General features: G+C 39.0%; 1 protein-coding gene across 6 annotated transcripts in view; it reads right to left on the bottom strand.

Annotated features, from left to right (window-relative positions):
* The window catches only part of CSDE1 (cold shock domain containing E1), a 34,761-nt gene that overhangs the window by 2,396 nt on the left and 9,481 nt on the right, over positions 1-22,884 (bottom strand). For 2 of the 6 annotated variants that reach the window (XM_036452850.1, XM_036452851.2), the window contains exons 3-19: positions 20,316-20,456; positions 18,641-18,839; positions 17,553-17,662; positions 17,064-17,156; positions 16,355-16,452; positions 14,252-14,333; positions 13,802-13,930; positions 13,572-13,697; positions 12,744-12,956; positions 10,409-10,549; positions 10,161-10,325; positions 8,101-8,208; positions 6,146-6,321; positions 5,503-5,615; positions 4,191-4,310; positions 1,436-1,614; positions 438-601 (exon numbers count right to left, since the gene is read on the bottom strand). In XM_036452850.1, coding sequence (XP_036308743.1) covers positions 438-601; positions 1,436-1,614; positions 4,191-4,310; positions 5,503-5,615; positions 6,146-6,321; positions 8,101-8,208; positions 10,161-10,325; positions 10,409-10,549; positions 12,744-12,956; positions 13,572-13,697; positions 13,802-13,930; positions 14,252-14,333; positions 16,355-16,452; positions 17,064-17,156; positions 17,553-17,662; positions 18,641-18,839; positions 20,316-20,447 — 2,348 coding nt within the window. In that variant the 5' untranslated portion in view covers positions 20,448-20,456. Of the gene's footprint in view, positions 1-437; positions 602-1,435; positions 1,615-4,190; positions 4,311-5,502; positions 5,616-6,145; positions 6,322-8,100; positions 8,209-10,160; positions 10,326-10,408; positions 10,550-12,743; positions 12,957-13,571; positions 13,698-13,801; positions 13,931-14,251; positions 14,334-16,354; positions 16,453-17,063; positions 17,157-17,552; positions 17,663-18,640; positions 18,840-20,315; positions 20,457-22,884 lie in introns of those variants that run through there. The other 4 variants (XM_036452852.2, XM_036452853.2, XM_036452855.2 and 1 more) reach the window with 4 other exon arrangements.

Genomic DNA, 22,884 nt, shown 5'->3' with positions numbered 1-22,884 from the left:
TATATTTTATTGATTTTTTACAGATAGGAAGGGAGATGGATAGAGTTAGAAACATCGATCAGTTGCCTCCTACACACCCCCTATGGGGGATGTGCCCGCAACCAAGGTACATGCCCTTGACCGGAATAGAACCTGGGACCCTTCAGTCTACAGGCTGACACTCTATCCACTGAGCCAAACTGGTTAGGGCATACATACATCATCATTTTATATTAAGATTTATTATCTAGCAAGTGTCTAATTAATATTCCACTGGGCCAGATTTATGAAACTAAAAGTTTACACAATGAAGACTAGAGGTAAAAGATACAAAGTACCAAGAAATTGAGACAAAGTGAAAGAGAATTAAGAAAAGCAGATAGAAAGGTGAAGAAATGGGATAATGCAGAGATTGCAAGTTGACCAGGGAGGTTGTTAAACCAACAACAAACACTCACCAGACTCGCCAAACGTTACAAGCGCTGCACTTGCCGGTGCGCTGATTAAGAATCACTGAGAATTCCACCTCATCTCCAGCCTGTAGCTCAATGCCATCCTGAACTTCTTTCACATGGAAAAAGAGCTTCTTGCTATCCCCTACTTCATAGTTAATGAAGCCAAACTGAAATTTAAAAACAAAAACTCGCATCACAGGGGCAGAGTGCCTCCCTTTGAATGCAGCACAATGGGTGAGCCTAACAAGAAGGCGTTTACAGACATGGTATCAACACTGATGCTCCAGGTCAGCTGCCGGGGCTAGACCGGAACAGCATCATAAATCGGCAAAACTCACCAGGGCAGAAATACAATACTTAACTCACCGCCATGACTATGACAGCCTGGCTAAAACAAATAGAAAGGTTGCCCTGTGCCTTCATATATGATATGAGCTAAATTTTTGAATAATGTAAAATCTTTAGTAAGCTGTTACATAAACATATACATTGTTTTGATCTCTTCCAAAATTAAGCATGGTTATAGTATTATAAAAATCAACCACACAAAATACTTTATTTACAATACTGATATTTAAATGTCCTGGACTTTGAGGGGTTTTCTTGAGATCTGTGCCAGGAATAAATTGTTTGCCCCAAGCTTATTCTATGAACACTTCTACACGTGGTTTCTTTCCTTGCATGGCTTACAAAAGAATCTCTGACCTTTAAATCTTTCTATTCTGACAACCTCACTCTAAGTTTATTTTCCTCATCATGTAATGTTAGTTATCAATACTCCCCCGCTCAATATCACTATTTCCCCCCATTCATGTAGTCTTCTTATTCATGTTTATATAGGTTAGCTCAAATTACTGAAAAAGGGTAAAGTGGAATTATAATAAAAACCAGATGAATTTTGATGGAATCTCTGTTGGCTGAAAAAATTTCAAGGTTTGGTTACTATTTGGTTACCAACGCATAATAGGATCAATTTCAGATCCAGAGATGCTGCCACTTACCTGGTCTTTCACACACTCCACAGTGGCCCTACGCAGAGGTGTGATGTTGTAAGCCATAGTCTGTGCATTTTGGCCCAGGACACACAATTGGAATTTGACACTCTCCCCTTTCTGCAGGCAATCCCCTTTGTTGGCCATTCCAACTATGCCAAACGGATAGACCTCACCTTTCATGTCCCCTGTAGGGAGAAAAAGGTACAAAGACTAACAGCTAATATTTCACAACAGCCTTCTGCTGATGATCCTAAGAAATTTATAAAGGTTCAGAAAAATACTTTTTTACCCCTGAGATACTTTACTTTTAAAGCTTCAATGAAATCCTAAATACTACAATGAAAACAAACAAGAACTTGTAGCTTATTACCGTAAGAGCTAGTGAACAGTTTTAAACGAAATTAAAATACTATCACTTATAATCTCATCACCCAAAATCTGAGCTTTTTAAGCACTATGGGTTACTGTATGATCCCTTGGATTATCTTCTTCTCAAAGTCATGTATGAGCCAACCGAAGTATTTCTGACTCATACTCAAGTAGGTATTAAACAGTAAGCCAGGTACATTCAAAGACAATGCAAATAAATTTACTTGCCATTCTACCTCCTTTCTTTGTTCTGACTTTGACACTCTCAAATCAAAAGGCACCTTTTTCCTAAGTGACTTTTTCTAGAGTGCCGTCTAGTACACAAAAAGGTTGCGGGTTCAATTCCCGATCAGGGCAGCACGGACATAGGTTGCAGGTTCAACCCCCGTCTGGGCACAACAGATGTTTCTCTCTCACTCCTCCCTGCCTTCCTCTCTTTAAAATCAATGAAGAGTGTATCCTCGGATAACGGTTAAAGAATAAAAGAGCTAGATGGTAAATATTATAGGTCATTCTATAAATCACAACTACTCAACTTTGCTATTGTAGTCAGAAAGCTACCAAAGACAATACAAGGATGGGCAGAGGTAGTTTTACAGTTGTTTATATAAAAAATAATACAATGAACTGTTTCACATATTCATGACTGTAAACCTACTCTTGTCCACCGTGTATGTAAATGAGTGTCAGCTGTTGTTTCAAAAAACAAACAAACAAACAAACTTCAAAGAAACAAACCACAGCCCTAGGTGGTTTGGCTCAGCGGATGGAGCATCAGCCTGAGGACTGGAGGGTCCTGGTTCGATTACAGTCAAGGGCACATGCTCGGGTTGGGGGCTCCAACCCCAGTAGGGGGCTTGCAGAAGGCAGCTGTCAATGATTCTCTTTCATTATTGGTGTTTCTCTCTCTTATCTCTCTCTCTCTCTCCCTTCCTCTCTGAAATAAATAAAACAAACAAAACAAAACAAAACCCCCCACCAGCCCTATCTGGTTTGGTTCAGTGGATAGAGTGTTGGCCTGCGGACTGAAAGGTCCTGGGTCTGATTCTAGACCTTATATGGACTCATATTTAATCTTATTCTGAAGTTGAAGATATTATCTCATCTAAAGATGAAGAAACTGAGCTAGGAAGATCTAAGTAATCTGTCCAAAGTTATCCAGCTAGAATGGGAGAGATGGCATTCAGATCTAGGTCTCCCTGATTCCAAAGCACATGGTCTTACCTTACATCCAGTTACAGATGTATTCCTGAATAAGGAAAGAACGGTTCTCACCATCAAGTGGCCTTGGCCTGTCTAGTTCCAGAAAACTCTAGGCTTAAGAGATTTCAGAAAAGTTTTGGACTATATGCTATAGCCATTGTTGAAGAATAAGTGTATTGAAGGGTTGGGAATGCAAAAGAAGTAAAAGGAACATTTAGAGAGGAAGAAGGGTGATCTGATATCTCACGAGTTAGCTGCCACGTCCCTCAGGCCCATTCCGGGGTCCGGTCATGACGGCCTTACTGTAGAAGCCTGGTTTGCTATTAAATGAACTCGTATTTGGAGGTGTGTGCAGTGGGGCACCGGTTCTATGTAAAACACGAATTCCCGAGAACCTCATGAGTAAAGGAACATGCTAGGGAGCTTCATCTCTCTCTCAGAAGACCTACTCTTCCCCAGTCTATGTTCCTCTGACTCACACACAACAGATTTCCTATTTGTGAGCCAGGCCATCATCTTTGGTTGGAATTTCAAACCCTCTCATCAACCCAATTATTTTGGTAATTTCGCCAAACTAATTATCCACTGTTCCTACTATCATTTCTATTGCAAACTTATTTTACACACAAAGTGGATCTTCTTTGGTGGTAACTGTTAGTGGTGAGGTGCGGCATCAGAATTCAGGGAGCTACTCTTTAAAGATGGGGAGAAAAAAGCAGAAAGTGGAAAATAGAGGGAGCCTTGGGCTTAGAGACAAGTAGTTGGTAAAATTCCCATGGAACCCTAAATATTAAGGAATAGATACCTTGAACTTTCACAGGAAACATACATTTTTATGTAATTGAATGGTTAGAAAAATGTGTTAATACTGATGTAAATAACGAGTGAATAGAAAAAACTATAAAGTTGTACTAAATCAAGTCAATTGTGAATATTTGCTTATCACAGACAATAAATGCATTTTTTTAAGTGTGAGATTCTGCTCTCAGTCTATTTCAAAAGAGCTCAGTTAGCTGCAGACGCATCAGCGATCTGTTCACACAGTGGTCATTTGTTCACCAGGTAAACGCAGGCTGATCTCGCTTCCAGGGACATGGAAATAAAAGCCATAACGGGAGGAAAGTCACTTTCCTTAGTTCAGTTTTTAAGGAATTTGGAAACAACTGCAATCCAGTAGAGATGCTCTTACCTTCCTCCATGATCTCAATCATCCCTTGGTACTCGGTCTGTGTTGGATCAACACTTCTCAGGGGGCGAATGACTTTGCCGGAGTAGATGGTAGGATCTGCTTCTTCAGTAATACCATTCACTACAAAACAGATTTATAAGTATATTCTACTATTTTATTTACACTCCGGCTCACAGGAAAGAGAGCAAAGATCACGGGAACAAAGGGACAGAAGACTGGGGGCTCAGCCAGGGGGTGCAGTTGGTTGGAGCATCTCACCAAAAGGTTGCGAGCTGGATCCCGGTCTGGGCACATACCCAGGTTTCTCGTTTGGTCCCTGGTTGGGGTGCAGGTGGGAGGCAACCACTTGATTTTTCTTTTTCACATTGACTTTTCTCTCTCTTCCCCTCCCTTTGCTTTAAGATTAAAAAAAAATTGGTTGGTTGCCAGCTATTTATTTCTAAACTACCATTAAAATAAAGTTAATTTGCTTAAGGAGCTAACAAACATACATATTTAGAACATGTCTTGCTCTCTCACCTTTCCATGACCAAATGGTACTTTTTTGTGAGGCTTTTCCTAGTTTCGAACATGGCAACCCCAATACCCACATACATTCCTGATCTATGTTATGTAACAGTATGTATTACAGTCTAAGCATACTACACACACATTTTACTCATCTCTGTTTGCTTGTAATAGGGAATAAAAATATAAATCCCAAAGATCAGGAGTTGCTGATTTATTCACTGCTCCCCCTTTTCCTCCCCTCCCCCCCAAAAAAAACATAGCATGCACTTAATATTTATCAAATGGAAATGAACATCCTTAGCTGTCATTTCTCTAGGTCTAAACAAGAGAAAGTATTATTTGGGGAGGTTAAATAAAAGTCAAAAGTTGACTGCAGGTCTTTAAAAAATTAGAGATGCTAAATAGCAACGATTTTCTTAAGTTTCCATTATTTTTCACATTGACTCATCCTTCTAAAGGAAAGCCTCTCTCCTCAACCCTGGGAAGATTTATGTCTTGGGGTTATTTTTAAAAGAGATATTGAATTGAAAGTAAAGAAAATAATCTAAAATATCTAGAGCGGCGGTTCTCAAATGTCAGTGTTCCTCAGAGTCACCCCGAGGACTGGTAAGCAGACCGCCATCCCCAGGGTCTCGGAGGCTGCGGTGGGTCAGAGAGCCCGTATTTCTAAGAAGCGGCCAGGGCGCCGCCGGATCTGGGGATCGCAGTTGGAGAGCCTCTGATCTAAAAAAATTGAATTTTTTGCTCCTTCTCCCAGCCGATTATCCCTCCTCTCTCACCAAAACAGAGACGGATAAATTACCCGAGTGCGTTTTGTTGACTTTCTCTGCGCTGACTTTGTTGCCTTTGCCTTTGGACAAGCTGTACTCGACCATGTCCCCCAGCTCCAGGCTATCCACATCGCCAGAGAACTCACTGAGGGGGAAAGGAAATGACAGTGCATAAGCAACAGTAACAAGCAGCCCTTCTTTCTTATGTAACAACATTCACAGTGTGCCTAGCTCTACTGCTTTAAGCACATTATATGGACTGGTTCATTTAATCCTCATAAGCAACCTATGAGAAGGTACCATTAACCCCAGCTTCAAGATAATGAAACTAAGACACCAGGAGATAAAGTTCATAGATAGTAAGTGGTTGTAAGAGCCCATGCTCTTAACCACTATTCTATCTTATAACATCAAAATCATCACACATACAACTCTGGTAGCAACATATAGAAGATTCCTTCCACCGAATCAAAGTCTCCTATCCAATGCTCACAACATGGACAAACCTTTCTACATCTTTTGGCCATATGTTCTCTCTACAAAAGATGATGATTAACTTTTCACTAATATAAAAATTGCAATAAAAAATATGTAACTGCCCAATACTAAATGTCTTTGACTCTAAAATCAAAGAATGAATAGTAAGCTCTAAGTTCCTAAAAAGGCATCTCTTACCTGTAATGGAAAAAGATTTCCTTATCATGATTGGCTGTTTCAATAAATCCAAAATTATCCTTCAGAGTCGCTACATAACCCAAGAGCCTCTTGGAGTTAGAATTTCGACCTAAAAGTCGCACACAGGTTGCAACCTGCTGTCCAGGCCTCTGTTTGTCACTAATACTAAACTCCACCTGTGGGAAATAAGGATCATCATTAATACCACGTCATTTCCACACCAAGCTCTTAACTTACTATGCTTTCCACTCCAAATATCCTGTGTAAATAAATTCTTAATTTCTCTGAAAGAGGGCTATCAGAAAACCAGACATAATGAATAAGAGAAAAATGAAAGCAATATAAAATCATTGGTGTGAATTCACTTTGATAATGTTTCAGTGGCTGTCTTAACTTTCTTACTAGTATTAATTTTATCTAAGCTAAGTGATTTAGGCATATCTTATCTAATGTTTACATATTGGCTTCATAAAGAGCTTAAGAGCTTGCTAGACCCCGTTCTAATTGAATAAACTGTTCTTAAATAAGAGGTTCATATAGTAAACTTGTAAGCACATAAAATTTTATTAGTACACCATCTATCTGTGAAATTCCTACTATAACAACTATTTCACAGAATTAATATCGGGTCTAGTAATAATTAATGTCGTTTTTAAACATTCGTTTAAAATCTTGCTTGGCGTTGACTTGTATTGACATAACCTTCAAACACGTGGTATCTACAGAACGTGTGAAGTGCAATTAACAAGTTTTGCTTGAAAAAGTTTGTGTTTGGTTTGGTTTTTGTTGCAAAACTAGGGCTAAGAAGATGGCGGATGAAGAGCATATTCGGCACTGCATACTTTACGAGTTCCAATTAGGAAGAAAAGCAAGTGAGGCTGCAAAAAACATCTGTAGTGCTCTTGGTCAAGATGCAGTTAGCGCCAGAAAATGCCAGCGTTGGTTTGAGAAATTTCGCCAGGGAAATTTTTTGTTAGATGACAAGAGTGGTCGAGGCCGTGTGTCCAATTTTGATCAAGAAGCTCTTCAAGCTCTTTTGGTGCAAAATCCTCAAATTACCCAACTAGAGCTTGCGACAACTTTAAATTGTTCACAAAAAACAATTTCCAATCAATTGCGTGCGTGCACTTGGCAAAGTCCAAAAGTTTGGAAAATGGGTTCCTCATGAGTTGACCGACAACAACCGTAATCAAAGAGTCACAATTTGCAGTTCGCTCCTCTCTCGTCAAAACCGTTTGCTGTTTTTAGAGCAAATTGTTACCGGAGATGAAGAATGGGTGCTGTATGTTAATTTGAAAAGGCAGCCTCAATGGTTGGACAAAAATGAGGCTCCGCAGCCCACGCCAAAACCTGACTTGCATGCGAAAAAAGTGATGTTGTGTGTTTGGTGGAATTTTAAAGGAATTCTTCATTATGAACTTTTACCATCTAACCAAACCATTACAAGTGCAGTGTATAGTGCCCAATTGGAAAGGTTAGCCCAAGCTTTAAGAGAAAAAGAACCCGCGCTGATTAATTGGAAGGGTGTAATTCTTCACCACGATAACGCACGACCGCATACTGCAAAAATCACTGCTGAAAAACTGCACCAGTTGGAATGGGAAGTTCTCCCTCAACCTGCATATTCTCCTGATATTGCCCCTTCCGATTACCATTTGTTTCGTTCTTTGCAAAACTTTCTTCTTGGAAAAAAATTTAATAATGAAGAATGCCTCAAAAATGCATTGACCGAATTTTCTGCATCAAAATCACAAGAATTTTACAACAGAGGGATTAAAATGCTTCCTGAGCATTGGGCACAAGTAGTAGAAAACAACGGCAACTATATTGTTGATTAAATTTTGTTGTATTGTTTAAATAAATTCGATTAAAAAAAGTATTAGAAAACGACATTAATTATTACTAGACCTAATAATTAAGATGCTCCCCCTCTAAAACAAGCAGGATTCTCTTACCTTATCCCCTATTTGAGGAGAAGTAGATCCGTCCACATCCTTGGCTTGAAAAGCAATAGTCAATTTCACCCCACAATCATCATAAGCAATAATACCATCCTCAGCCTCCTAAAGAAGAAGATAGAATAGAATGAAAAGAATGTAGAACAAAAAAGCAATATAAAAACAGTGATAGTTCTTATAGACTCGAGCTAATGAATTGGCACAGCTATAAAAATGCCCTATCCAGGATTCTGACAATAGATTTTCAGATGAATAAAAGGCAGTCTTGCCTCAATCCAGAATTGATTCAATTTGCTATAATTGGGTCCTTTAGTCTTAAGAAGCTAATTTTTGCTGCCGAGGAAAACCTTATTGAAAGTTTATTACATGCCCATTCCATACTATTCATAGCCAATCAGAAATCAGACTGGGCATGTATTTTCCACCAGGTGGAAATTCTGTAGGACAGGAAGACTTATCATCATCTGTTTTGAATATCCCAAAGTACTCACGGTATATAATGTTTAATCAATATATTTGCCAATGCATGAGGATTTGCAGTTCAGGGTATTTGATATTCAGGTAAGTGATTACGCTATGACAGGCCAATGTTTTCAAAGTAACACTTAAATCACTGTCAAACACCAGAGGTGACACTAAGGATCTGACTCTGGTTAAGGGAAGAGTGATGTCATGTCGCTCAGGGAATTCAGGTCTGACTCCAATGGCACTGACTCTTGCCAGTTACATGATGTCACAATATCAGCATTCATTTGTACTCTCTCTCCCATTAACCTCAATATCCAGTCAACACCTGACAAGACAGTATATTCCGAGTATATTAACTAGAGATAAGATGATCCCTGCTCTAATGTACCTTCTTTTGTTTGCAACTATGCTGTCTCTAGTTCAAGAACTACTTAAACTATTGCTGAAACCGGTTTGGCTCAGCGGTAGAGCGTAGGTCTGCAGACTGGAAGGTCCCAGGTTTGATTCCGGTCAAGGGCATATACATTGGTTATGGGCACATCCCCGGTAGGGGGTGTGCAAGAGGCAGCTAGTTGATGTTTCTCTCTCATCAACGTTTCTAGCTCTCTCTCTCTCTCCCTTCCTCTCTGTAAGAAAAATCAATAAAATATTAAAAAAAAAAAACTACTTAAACTATTAAATAATTTCCTATCCAACCTCTTCCATCTTTTGTCTTTCTCCACCCCCTTCCAGGGTTCCTACTAATGCCAGTATCTTCCTGAACTGCACACCTGATGATGTAACCTTGCAACAGAAAACTTTTTCTGAGTACAGAACAAGGTCTAAATTTCTTAAGAGTAGCAACCAACACCTTCTTAATCTATCTGTATCCTGATCTTTTCATCCTTATTTCTCCGACTCACCCCACAAAAGAAAAAGTACCCATCTTCCTGTCAAACTACTTGGTGCTTTCTGAAGAAATCCCAAACATTTCTCCCCTGTATCTCTGTTGTAATGCATGTCCTTTCCTCATTTATCCCCACCTATTAAATGTCATGCTACAATGAAAACACCCCCGATTCTGCTCGTTTAGAATTGCACCAGCGTGAAAACAACCTTTTACAGAGACATTTTACATTCTATATGAATTGTTTCTATGAAAGCCTCCACTGTATTTACTCAATAGCAGATTTGGTGGACTTTTCAATAAACGAAGCTCAAATGTGTGAAGTGCATCTACCTATACTTGAAAGTTTTAAACTGCTCAGAAGAATGTACTGTCATTCTAGCAGGGTCATTTTAGGACACTTGGTAGTATCTAGAACCACTTTTGACTGTCACGCAGGGGGTTGGGGGGAGATACTGGCCTCTAGTGAGCAGAGGTTAGAGATGCTACTAAACATTCCACAATGCACAGAACAGCCCCACGCCCACAAAGAATCATCCAGCCCCAAATGTCCATAATGCTGAGATTCAAAAACCTTGCTCTAGTTTAGTTAATATAACAGGGAGTTCTAAAAGATAATACCCCATTATTATGTGGAGAGTGTTTGCCTTTAAGCAGAAAAGGAATAAAGAGCTACAAAAATTACCGACGATGTAAGACTTACCTTTTCCTTGCCTTTATTTGGGCTAGTGGTTTTGGGACTGGGAAAAGTGGCTTCTTTTTCTACAGTGCCCAGAAAACGGTGATCTGAGTGGGAATGGAACGAAACCGTGCCCTTGGGAAGCTTTCTAATCCTAACAGCATGATTTCTTTGGGCAGAGAGCATGTCCTACAAGCAACAAACAAAAATAACTTAGACTGGAAAAGGAAGCATAAAAAACAAAACCACTGACTTTCTCAAAAACTACTCACAGGAACCACAGTAAACTCTACTTCATCTGCAATATGGAGCTGGTTCCCATCCAGAATCTCACTATAGTGGAAGAACATGCGAGCATCGCGATCCACACACTTGATGAAGCCAAAACCATCTCTCATGGCAGCAATCACACCCTGAAACACAAATAAGTTACACTGGCTGTGAAGCTTTTCAAAACAACATTTAAGCAAACAAACATACTCAAGTTAAATTAGGAATTCTTTGACCCAAATTCTGTATCCACACTGTAATTTTCCTTTCATCTTTTTTCATTTTAAGGGTGTGTTTATTAAAGCTGGGGACCGTGAAACAAGGAAGGGCAAAGTATAGAAGCAGCAACCGGAGAGAGACTGAGCAGGGCTCTTAGCTGAGGAGTCAGAGAAAGGGGGCCTTGGAGACAGCTTCAGGGGTTAGCTTGGGACGAGCTGCCGCTGTCCACTGCTCCCCTGGTGGAAAGTTTCATGGGGTTCCCTAGAGTTTAGAAAATGTGCCCTGTGAGGGAAGGTGAGGGCAAAGAAACAGCTGTGGGTGTCCTGGGAAGGAAAGAGTGCAGTAATTTTTCCATTTAAATACAAACTCACTGCTTTCAGCGAAGTAAACCAATTTCTAAGCAACTGAGACCCGCCAGATGCTACACTCCTTGGCAAACATGCACTAGGAAAAGTTGGATTTCAATGTAAACATATGCAGCACAATGTACTCCATTTAATTCTCAATTCTGTGAACTTAGTAGTATTATTATGTTTTTGTAAGATATGACAGTCAAGGCTGAGACGGGTTAAACAATTTGTCCAAAGCACAAAGCTAGTAAGAGGCAGACAAGATTACAAACAAGGTCCAAACTTAATGACAATATGATTTCCAGAGATATAAAAAAAAAAATCTATAGGCCGAGACTTCAAATACTTGAACAGTCAACTAAAGGTAACTCTCTGATCTATACCTCAAAAATTTTGTGTGAGTTTAGGCACAGGAAGGACTTAAGGTTTAGGTCTTAAGACTACGATAGAGAAAATCCTTCCCTCACTAAATTATCAGCTCTGTGAGGGCATTATATCCAGAGCTGAGGGCACATGGCAGGTCCTCAGATGTTCCCTGAAGCACAATTATTGACATTTAATCCTTGCTAAACCCTAATGGCAGCCAAGCTACTCAACAATGAACTCATGCCATAAGGCAAAAGCAGATCCTGCCTGAGAAATGTTTTTTTTTTAAATCATGCGTTTAAATCTCCAGATTTTTAAAATTATTTTTATTTTATTGTTTAAAGTTTTACATATAGAAAATCTATCTCCTTTATTCCCCCCATTGACCTTCCCCCAGTCTCCCCTACAACCCCCCCCCCCATCGCATGCCCTCATCGAATCACCCCAGTGTCTTCTGTCCATTGGTTGTGCTTATATGCATGCATACAAGTCCTTTGGTTGATCTCCTCCCCAACACTCCCCAGCCTTCCCGCTGTAATTTGAGTCTGTCCGGTGCTTTACTGCCTCTGAATCTATCTTTTTGTTCTTCGGGTTATAATGTTTTTTATTTTCCATAAATGAGTGAGATCATGTGGTATTTTTCTTTCATTGCCTGGCTTATTTCACTTAACATAATGCTCTCCAGATCCATCCTAAATCTCCAGATTTTTAGTTAAGATATACTGTAGATGTTATGACTCAAAACAGAACTAAATGTAAATTACATTAGGGAAAGTTAATTCATGAAAACTGAGCTTGTAAAAAAACAATCCTGGTATATGCCACTCCTAAACATATACCCAATAAAAGAATTCACAAAGTCCAGATGTAAAAACAAGAAACAAACTTCTCTATTTTTAATCTAGTGTTTACTAAACAGTTTGGGAAAATCTGCTTTCTCAAATCTTCTGTCTTCATATATAAGGGCCAGATAACCACTGACTCTCAGAAGACCTTGAAAATTATCCTGTCCAAATTTCCATTCTAAAACTTCCCCACATCTCACCGAAACCAGTGTGGCTCAGTGGATGGAGCATCGGCCTGGGACTGAAAGGTCCGGGGTTCGATTTCGGTCAAGGGCATGTGCCTTGGTTGGGGGCACATCCCCAGTGGGGGGTGTGCAGGAGGCAGCTGATCGTTGATCCTCTCTCATCCATGTTTCTAACTCTCTATCCCTCTCTCTTCCCCACATCTTTACAAGGTTAAGTAGCAAAGCTAGATGTCAAACCTAGACTGACTTGCACTGTTATTAATTACCTTAACAAGCAACAGCCCAATATTGTCATTCACTTAAATAATTTTTAATATAGAATTACAACACCACTCCACCTTTATACCGATACTTATAACAGCCAACACTTACCATTTCTCTGGCTTCATTAGTGAACTGAAATGTATTTGATAGAACTTCTATGTTGGTTGCTCGTTCTAATTTGTCACGTCGATCTGTTGAAATATTAAACCTAACATGGTCGCCTTCCAACAGGGTCACCTTGGATTTCGTATCTTTGTCTCCAAAGGGAAGTTCTTTAGGAATCACAAAGTTAACTTTAATGCGCCCCGGCAGTGGGTCATTCTGATGAGAAGGAAAAACTATTTTTAGCTGGAGATTTCCCACCCTTCCTAGTTCTAAGTCAAACAAGAAGAACACAGCAAACCCACACTATTTATAACAGTTCCCTAAAGGGAAAAAAGGGGTCGACAACTAAGCCCGCTCTGAAAGCTCTGAGTGCTACGGTAACAAGATAAAACCACGAAAGCACAACATACAGCAAAGGCGCTGATGCAGCGGTTCTGAGGAAAACGGTTTTAGGTTCTTATGTTTTACATTTCCGTAGCACTATCGCTGACTCCTACCCCCATCGTTTCCCAGACTCATCTTTCTCCCACAAAAGAAACAAAACGAACTGGCAACGGGTGACCTAGTGGTGGAAACAAGTGTGCCCCCAAACTGCGTTTTCCATTTTAACAAGCATCGCTTCTGTTCCCTTTTCCTTATGGCTCAGTATCACAGCAAAACAAAATTAAAAACTGCACTCATGGATAAATCAATCAATAGCTTCTCATTTAGCTTAATTAGACATATCAAGAAATATTTCATTGCTCTAATACCACATAACTACATTTATCAAATAGAATCAAAATTCTGTTACCGATGAGGCAAAGACGACTCCAGAAAAAGACCATTTACCTGGTTTTTACTGGTAACTTTTGGGATAACTTTGGTTACAGTTCCTTCAAAATGTTCAAAGCTGATATCTTCAAAAATGACTGTTCCTTGAGGCAATAGTCTGACATCCGTTGCAACTTCTTTACCCTAAACCCAAAGGGGGTGGGAGGGCATGTCATTTTAAATGTTTCCTGAAACTGTAATTCATTATTGATCTTACAAAGTCACGTAAAAGTAGTTGGCGGTCTTACATTCCTGTCCTTGATTGTGAATTCCACGTCATCTCCAGGCTGTAAGGCTTCCAGGTCACCCTTAAACTCACTGTAGTGAAAGAATATCTCTTTGACAACATCACCTCTTTCAATAAAGCCAAACGCCTCCTGAAGCCAAACAAGAAGTCACAAACAGTATATACTGGTGAGCGTGTGTATTTATGATTACAATTAACAATCAATAAACCTCATAAAATTATACTGCTATGAAACAATAAATTTGGTAAAGCCCAATACTATCAATGAAATGGCCCATTTGAAAGAACATAATGAATTAGTAACCAAAGAATTTTAAGAGATTATTAAGGTTAACAGTAAAATATTTTCAACGAGAAGACAAAGAGGAAAAACAAAAGCTTTATTAAGTTTGAAGTAGATGACATAAAATAGTTAAAGAAAAAAACTCAAGTTTCTCAAATTGATCTTTACCTTCATGGCACAAACCACTCCCTGACAGCGGGCTTGTTTCTTTTTCAACAGCATAATGTTCCGAGCACTCACAGCACCAGTGCTAGAAGGGAGTAAGTGGGCGGGAAAGGGGTATCACAAAGGGGGGAAAAATGCAATGGGTTCGTTAGATACAGTGAGTCGAAAGGAACAAACAATAAACTAGTTTTCTGAGGCCTCAAGAATTCTATCACAGTAAGGTTTATGACACCTGATTGTTTTCACACGACTTCATATGCAAAAAAACCTTTTGCTCAAAATCCCTAGCCTTCTAAATGAGGAACATACATATAATCATTGTTCTCTTGGATTGTTAAAATGACACCATGGTACATGAGGTTCTGCTTTTCCATTACAACAAAAGAAATAAAGCCACAACTACATGCAACCAAAGACAGGGAATGCTCGTCTTAGGAAGGTCATTCATTAAACGCACATGTGAATAGTCATTCTGTGCTACAAGCAAAGGTATTGGAGATAGAGAGATGAATAAGAGATGGCCCGTTGGCAATGACTGACTTTAGTAACTATTTCAATTTTTTTTCTTCTGATTAAACAGCCATAAAAAGAAAGATGAGTAAATGCAGTTATTATAGGGGAAATTTGCTATGCTTTACAAAATTATTCACTTTCATTGAAACCAGTTAGATAACATCACATGCTGCTATACTGTCCCCATCTCTGAGCAGTAGCAATGTACATTTGATTTCGTTTTAAAGATGGCAGATTGTGTAAGATGCAATAGTATTTGTTGATGTAGTTGCTTTTTAAGAGCTGCAGACCAAGCAATTACTTCTTAATTCTTCACCAAGAAATTGTAACCAAATTGTGCTTTTTACTTCAAAAATCAGACTAACAAAGACACAGAAAAAAAATTCCTACTTGCCTTTGCAACTTGCTGAAGTGAAAAGGCTTTCGACTCAGATTGGGATTTAAATATCTGCCATTGAAAACTTTAGGACCGTTACTGTATGAGAACAAACCTCGGTTTACAGTTTTGTTATCAGGCAAGCTATTCTGAGGATTAACAGCTATTTCACTGTGATGCCTGGCACATGTGAGAACCTGATAGAAGTTAAGTAAAGCCCTCTCACTGGCTCCCCCTCAAACTCAAGCTCTAGCCTCTGGTTTCCTTCTTGAGATTAAACTGAGGTATTCAGACTTAGCTTTGTAATATCCAAAACCACAACTCAATCTGATTCCTTCGAGTCTTACAGAAGGTAAGGCTCAAGGCCAAAGATTCTGCACAAGCTCTTGGGACTTTTGCTGTTGGAAAGTGCATTTCTAGCACTTTTCCAACTTCCCATTTTTAACCTCCTTCTGTGCTTTTATTTCCCATCTCCCCCATCCCCAAATAAAAATAACCACCCTTGGGCTTTCCTAACTACACTTTCCTTAACTGCTTATGCAGCTATTATTCCCTGCCCGTTACTAGCTCCTCTCACTTCTAGGTGTAACTGCATATTCAATCTTCACCCAGAAATACCTCAAATTCCAAATGTCAAACTAAGTATAATTCTTTTCCCACCCTCATTTCGCCACCTTACCACCCCTGGCCTTTTTGTATTGGGCCCTCAACTTTCCTATTACCTCCCATATAACTGCCTCTACTTTAAGAGCATCCCCGCTCTCCAGAAGGCTGCCCTCACCACCCCTTCCAATAATCTAATGCTATCACACTTAACTCCCTATGGGACAGAGCTCAAGCTACTTCTTCCCATGATCCAGTCAATTCAATCAACGCCAAGTATCCCTCGAACACTTTCTCCCCTCACCTCCCTAGTGACCTTACCACCTTCCCCCAAAGCTCACACCACTGCTGTGCTCTCGCAACATCTTCACCAACCTCTGGAACAGCTAACTCCTTAAAAACTGTTTTCTAACTATCTTCCTATTTTTGACATCCCCATCCTATTTTTGACAATACCCATCATAGAATGCACCCCCTCAAATGCTTAGTGATCAATGAAAAATTTACAGGATCATAAACATTATCCAGTTACAAGCTAGGTTTATAACTCCCTTCAAATTTCTTATTGCAAAAAAGGAAAATCATGTAGGTAGGGGGGGAAAAAAAGAACTTACTGTTTATTGTTATCAATTACAAAATTTATTTTATCTCCGGTTTCCAGCTGAACGTTCCCTTCCACGTCTTCAGGGGTGTAAGTCAAATAAAACACTTCCTGTGAATTAATAAGTTATTATTACTATATTGGCAGGATGCATGTTTACGGTATAGTGTGACTTACTTTGTTAAATAGCTCTTAAACTGGCATTTTAAGCCAAATTCCTTAAAGTTAAATGCTTCATGACAAGCACATTGTTTATTCATATAAACACACACTTCCCCTCCATGATGCTGATGACTTCTGCGAGTCCACAGCTGAGCAGCAATCCAACTTCAAAAAGCTTACACACGGAAGCGTTTGCCCAGAGACTGTAGTTACATTTCAAAAGACCAATTTTTATAAAAGGCATTCCAAACCAAAAAGCTGGAGTTAGTGCTTAAAAGAAACCAGAAAAAAGATCCCCTCCCTCAACCCCCAAAAAGTGAGTAAAGGAGCATTTTACCTTAATTTCTAACTAAGGTCACACGTGGGCAAGCTAAAACACTTGGAAGTCCTATAGATTTTTGTGCTTTTAATGTTTTTGTTATGCTGCACTCAAAGCCTTAGAAACCAAATTTAAAATTGATTTTATCTACTGCAGCTTACGTTTTCTATTTTGAATTAAAGGACGCTTATAGGTCACATGGTGGATCAGGCAAAGGTTTAAGAAAAATACACAAGTTTACCCCATTACGTTCGTAGCATACACTCCCTGTTGGACTCTGACCCGGGGCAGCTGGAGATTTACTCTCTAAGTTGTGAGGAACAGCGCACACAACCTACCAGTCAAAAAAAAAAAAATTTCCATTGCTAATCATTTCAGGAGCAGCACTGTGCAATATAAACTGAATTTTAATATCCTCTATACTCTACACAGGGATGCATTTAGTATGATCCACAGAGGATGCCATGCTGCCAAGTTTCCAACTTACAGACATAAACGGACTGTAAGTGCAAACTCTGGGTTCTCTGTAAAAACCCAAATTGAGTCTTGACCATTTTTAAATTTCAGGTCAAGAAATGCCAGTGCTTCTGATAGAATTTTAAAATAATGATCTTTATATACTATAGCTCTCTTGCGTGCAAACTGAGGAGATGGGGAATCTTCCTTTGCTAATGGGAAAGATATGCAAATGCAGGGCCCGAAGAAAACACGAAGCATCAAAGCCACTCACTTGTCCATTCATTCGGTCTTCAGGGAGGATTTCTTGTTTTATCTTCACCAGTTTAACAGCAATGGGTTTCCCAGTCCGCCGGTCAGATGATACTTCGAATTCAACATCGTCTAAAATATAGAAAGTGCTGTTTGTTGTACTAATTTTGATAAAATAGTATCTCATGTTCAACCTAAACTTAATGTGGCATTTGAGCTGCCTTACACTAGTGATTCCCAAAGTGGGGTCCCTGCACCGACAGCAGCCACTCCCCAGAAGCTTGGCAGAAACACAAGTTCCCGGGTCCCAATCCAGTCCTATTAAAAAGCAATCTCTGGGCAGCAGTACAGCAATCTAAGTTTTTAACAAGACTTCCAGGTAATTCTGATACACATTAATGTTTCAAAACCATTGCTTTAGACTAAGCCATATCTTAGTTTTCATTGCATTTACACATGCTGCAAATAAGGCAATGTAACAATCATGACCTTTGGCAAGTTTTTTTAACCTCTGTACCTCAAGTGTATAACGAGAACTAACCGAAATATTCTCATAGGGTTTAGAGTACTTGGTATATAATATATTCATGTTAACTATTGTTCGTACTTTTTCCTCCTCAAAGATATTTTTAAAAATACACACTGAGACTTGTTAACGTCAGTCCTTTAATAAATAAGCTACACATTTTCACATGGAAAAGTGGCTTCTCTGGCGTTAGCCAAGATGATTTTTCATATAGTGCAAGTGTGAAGCTGAAAGAGTTATTTTTTCAGGTACTACCAAACTAGTACCTGGTAAAATAATCAAAACACTAGAAAAGTTGAATCTTTCTATGGGCCTAAAAATCAAGTACAGTATAAAGAGTCATTATTAGGGGAGTAACTTAAACCTTCTAAGTATCTATTTAAAAAAATATTCCAAGATATCTTTTAATCAGCCTTTCATCGCTCAAAAAGACAACACTACAATAGAAATCAGAATTCTGCTAGTTTATATAGACATACTTAAATAATTGGTAGAATTAAAAGACCCAAACTAACACTCATTAGCAATTGATATGAAAAAGAAATTTGTGATTGGTTTTTAAAAAAGGAGAATCAACAGATTACCTCCTACTTTTAAGTCCTGCAGGTTGCCATTATACTGTGAACAGTGGAAAAACAGTCTAGCTTGCCGTTCTGAACACTGAATGAATCCGTAAGAGGTTAGCAGTTTTTCAATAACCCCTGTTTCTCGCAGTGCTGCTGAAGTACCATTGGGGTACCCATTGTGTCCATTGTTATGGAGAAGGTTTGGATCAAAGCTCATCTGTTTTGAAAAGAAAAAGAACTCAATATATATAGATCTGTACATTACCTCCACAGCATAGGCCTAATTAACAAATCATTAAATTTTTAATATAAAAAGGCAAACAAAATAAAGATAAAACCGATAAATGGAAGATTATGGGCTTTTATTGTTGAAATGCAAATTTAGCTATTAAAACATTTCAGAGCAAATATTTGAATTATTTTGGGAAATTGTCCCAATTTATGGTAGAATTTTTGCTTACTAGAAAAACAAATTTCCAGATGCTAGTATTAAGGTAAATCAACAACGTAAGTAAAAGCTGCCTTTATGTTAACTTTAAGAACAATCTTAAAACAATTTGGTAAATTTAAGAGATGGCAATTTAAACTATGAGCACACTTCCTTAAGAAATTTATTAACACTTACTTTGAAACTTAAAATGGAAACCTTAATACTATTTCATAAGCCATGCACCTTGAAAACAATTACTTATGTTAGTAGAGATTAAATAAACTTTATAGGCAATACTTATTTCAAACCAGAAAATATCAGAATGCATGCATGCTTAGGTTCCTTTAATGGAAAACAACCCAAAATAGTGAGTTAGAAAACAAGTGTTTTCTAACATAAACTCCAAGAAAAAAATTCTTCAATTCTGAAAATGTTCAATCATTTCACAGGTACTTTTAATAAGTCTTCACCTATTTTAGACACTGATAAAATCTCTAAATGCCGTTATTTTTATGATCAGATAAAGCAAAGGAAAACGTTCCTTAGAGAAAAGGGGAGCTATTTAGATGTAATGCAATGCAACCTCTTTAGTTCATCAAATACTGTCCTCACATCGGATATTTCATTAAGCCATAAAAACAAATTATTTGTGGTTTATAAGCATTTCGTTTAAGTGCAATGTTTTTCAGTAGGAAAAAGTACTCAAGTTGTAGGAAGATAAAGCCAAGCACAAATACTTAAACAATGTGTGGGATGGCCAGATGATGCAAATCAAAGCTATCGAATTTAGTTCTAGTTCTTTCATGCTTAATATTATTCTGTCTGACATGTGTTAACTCATTTAATCTTTACAAAAACCCATGAGAAGTATTTCCCCATTTTAACAATGAGGAAACACAGAGAGACTAAATGACTCGCCAAAGTCAAATGGGAGTGATGTCAAACCAAGAAGGGCCAATGTCTACAATTGGGCTCCACACTAGGCAATCCAGTGATCTGGTTACAATACACATTCTGACTCAGCGGGACAGGGGTTTGATTCTCCACTCCTCACAAGCTCCCAAAGTGATACTTTCGATTCTAAGACACACTGTGAGCAGCACAGCCCCACACTACTGTATTTATCTTTCAAGATTCAAGGTGAAGGAAATGCTCAGGGAGTTAGAAAGTGAGTCTGCAAGGTATTTTAACCAAACTGAGTATCCCTAAGCCATGCTACAAACACAAAGCAAACAGGCTGGGGTAACTGCTTCCTTGACTTACAGATCTCTGATACATGGGGGTCCTCTTTTGTTTTTTTGTCCCAGATGAGGTAGAAGATGAAGATAAAGAAAGTGAAGGAGGGGATGCAGGAGGGGGAAGAGGATCTGATGGCACAGTAAAAACGTTCTCCATCTTAAACAGCTGTGATAACATAGCACAATGTTTATAACCGACTTACATAGCAAACTAATATTCAGAATACAAAGATTAGGTTAAAGAAAAAGCACTTCTACTTGAAATCTATTTCAATAGAATGAAATGGAAATCTTGATATCTAGTCTTTTACCTTTCTGAATAAAGGTAAAGCAGTATTCAATTTTTATTATCTTACCCAACCCAGCACAATCAATCACTAACCGTCTAAACTTTTATTAAAAAAAAACACACCAAAATAACCAAAACAGATGAAGAGGTATGAAGAAACAAAGAGGAAAAGCAAATGACACAAATGAACATTCTCTTCTTTGGCACACTATCTTTTATCGTTATAAAGTGAGGAATCCTTTCTGAATTTCAAGCCTAATACTACCCACTTTAGAAAACTTAAGATTAAAAAGTAAAATTGATCTTCATAAATCTAACTTCCCATCTAAATTACCATTGTTTAGCATTCCATATAGCATACTTCCTCAACTTTGAATTAGTGGATGAATACAATAAATCTCCACAATGCAGGTTTTAATTCCAGCAGGTCCCCACTGACTCTGATGGGGACCAGTCCACATTCCTGAAGTCACTGCCCTTCCTTAATTATCTGGTCTCGCAAGAGCTATTTATCTAAATACTTCCCATTTACAAGGGGCCGTAAACCAAGGATGTAACAGCTTAACTAGAGGGAGGTCACTGGCCCATCCAGGACGGACATTAGCTACAACCTATATGATCTAAACTAACCATTCTGACTGATTGGGGGGGGGGGAGAGTCCACCACAGAAGCTTGGTAGTTAGGAAACAAAGACACTCAAATATATAAAGAGAAATCTCACTGTCTAAGTTGTTCAGGATCTGGATCTTATAGTCCCCCGAACCAGAGCGCGGCTTTGAATAAAGGCTTTTCCTGAACCTCCAAGTGTCCGGCTGTCTTCTCCCACACCAACTCTGTAACAAAACGTCCCCATTTTCACAAACAGTTCTAGCTTGGACAACTGGATAGACTGTAAGTCAATTCCCTCCAAGCTCATCTTCACATTCAGTTGGTCACCACGTCCTATCACTTCCACCATTAGAACACCAGCTAGCACCTACCTTTCTTAGACTGTACCCTAAGGTTTACCTTCCTTATGCTCTAGCCACCGCTTTTTTTTTTTTTTTAATATATTTTATTGATTTTACACAGAGAGGAATTGAGAGGGACAGAGAGTTAGAAACATCGATGAGAGAGAATCATCGATCAGCTGCCTCTTGCACCCCCCCCACTGGGGATGCGCCCGCAACCAAGGTACATGCCCTTGACCAGAATCGAACCCGGGACCCCTCAGTCCGCAGGCTGACGCTCTATCCACTGAGCCAAACCGGTCCTGGCTCTAGCCACCGCTTTTAACAGGTCTTTCCATACTGTTAAGAGCAGTGGGTCCACATATCTCTTTAAAGTGGACCCATTTATCTTTGAAGATATACTTCTAATTACATAACTTTAAAAACCTAAAGCTATCTCTTTTGAAATACAAAATCCATTAAACTCTTGCTTACAAACATCTGGCAACTTTCCTACAGAATCAAGTGCAATATAGTGGCCCTTCAGAACCTGCCTCTAACAGCCTCCCTTTCCAGTTACTCTCTCCATCTCCCCACCCTGTTCACAACGGCCCACTCAACAAACACCATGTGTTTTCACTTCCACCAGAATACTCTTCTCCCTCTTAACAAAGTACTGCTTGACAAAACCGGTTTGGCTCAGTGAATAGAGCGTCAGCCTGCGGACTGAGGGGTCCCGGGTTTGATTCAAGGGTGCAAGAGGCAGCTGATCAATGACTCTCCTTGATGTTTCTAACTATCTCTCTCTCTTCCTCTCTGTAAAAAATAAAATATATTAACAAAACAAAAAACAAAAAAACAAGAACAAAGTACTGCTCACCTTCAAATGAACCTTTTCTGTAGGCTTTATCGTAGGTTACAAAGACCTCCACACAAATACAATGTAATACAACGGACATTCCTACCTGAAATCCTAGCTTCAAATAATACAGATGGAGTTTTTCTAAGAGACCAATAAACCAAGAGATCTGCATATATATGAATAAATATAATCTTATGGGGAAAATATCTCAATTTTGGCCATAAAAGTGCTCCCATCAAGCAAGACAATAATTTAATCTAGTGATATTTCAACTCAATAGTTGAAAATGTGGTTTTCAGAATATTTTTAGAACTGATTAGAAGGACTTTGTATCTGATCAAATCATTAGGAAATCAGAATTATAAACTGAGTAGAGGCCTGGTGCACGAAATCGTGTGGTGACCTGCAGGGTGATCACTGGGGCCCCCTGCTGGCACCCACATTGGCCAGCCTGGGGCCTGCTCCTGCATTGAGTGTCTGCCCCCTGGTGGTCAGTGCGCATTGTTCTGCTGT

This window comes from Pipistrellus kuhlii, unplaced genomic scaffold, assembly GCF_014108245.1.
Source record: "Pipistrellus kuhlii isolate mPipKuh1 unplaced genomic scaffold, mPipKuh1.p scaffold_m20_p_24, whole genome shotgun sequence".
NCBI classification, from domain to species: Eukaryota; Metazoa; Chordata; class Mammalia; order Chiroptera; family Vespertilionidae; genus Pipistrellus; species Pipistrellus kuhlii.
Note: the sequence above shows the minus strand (reverse complement) of the source record. Positions and strands in the feature narration are given on the sequence as shown.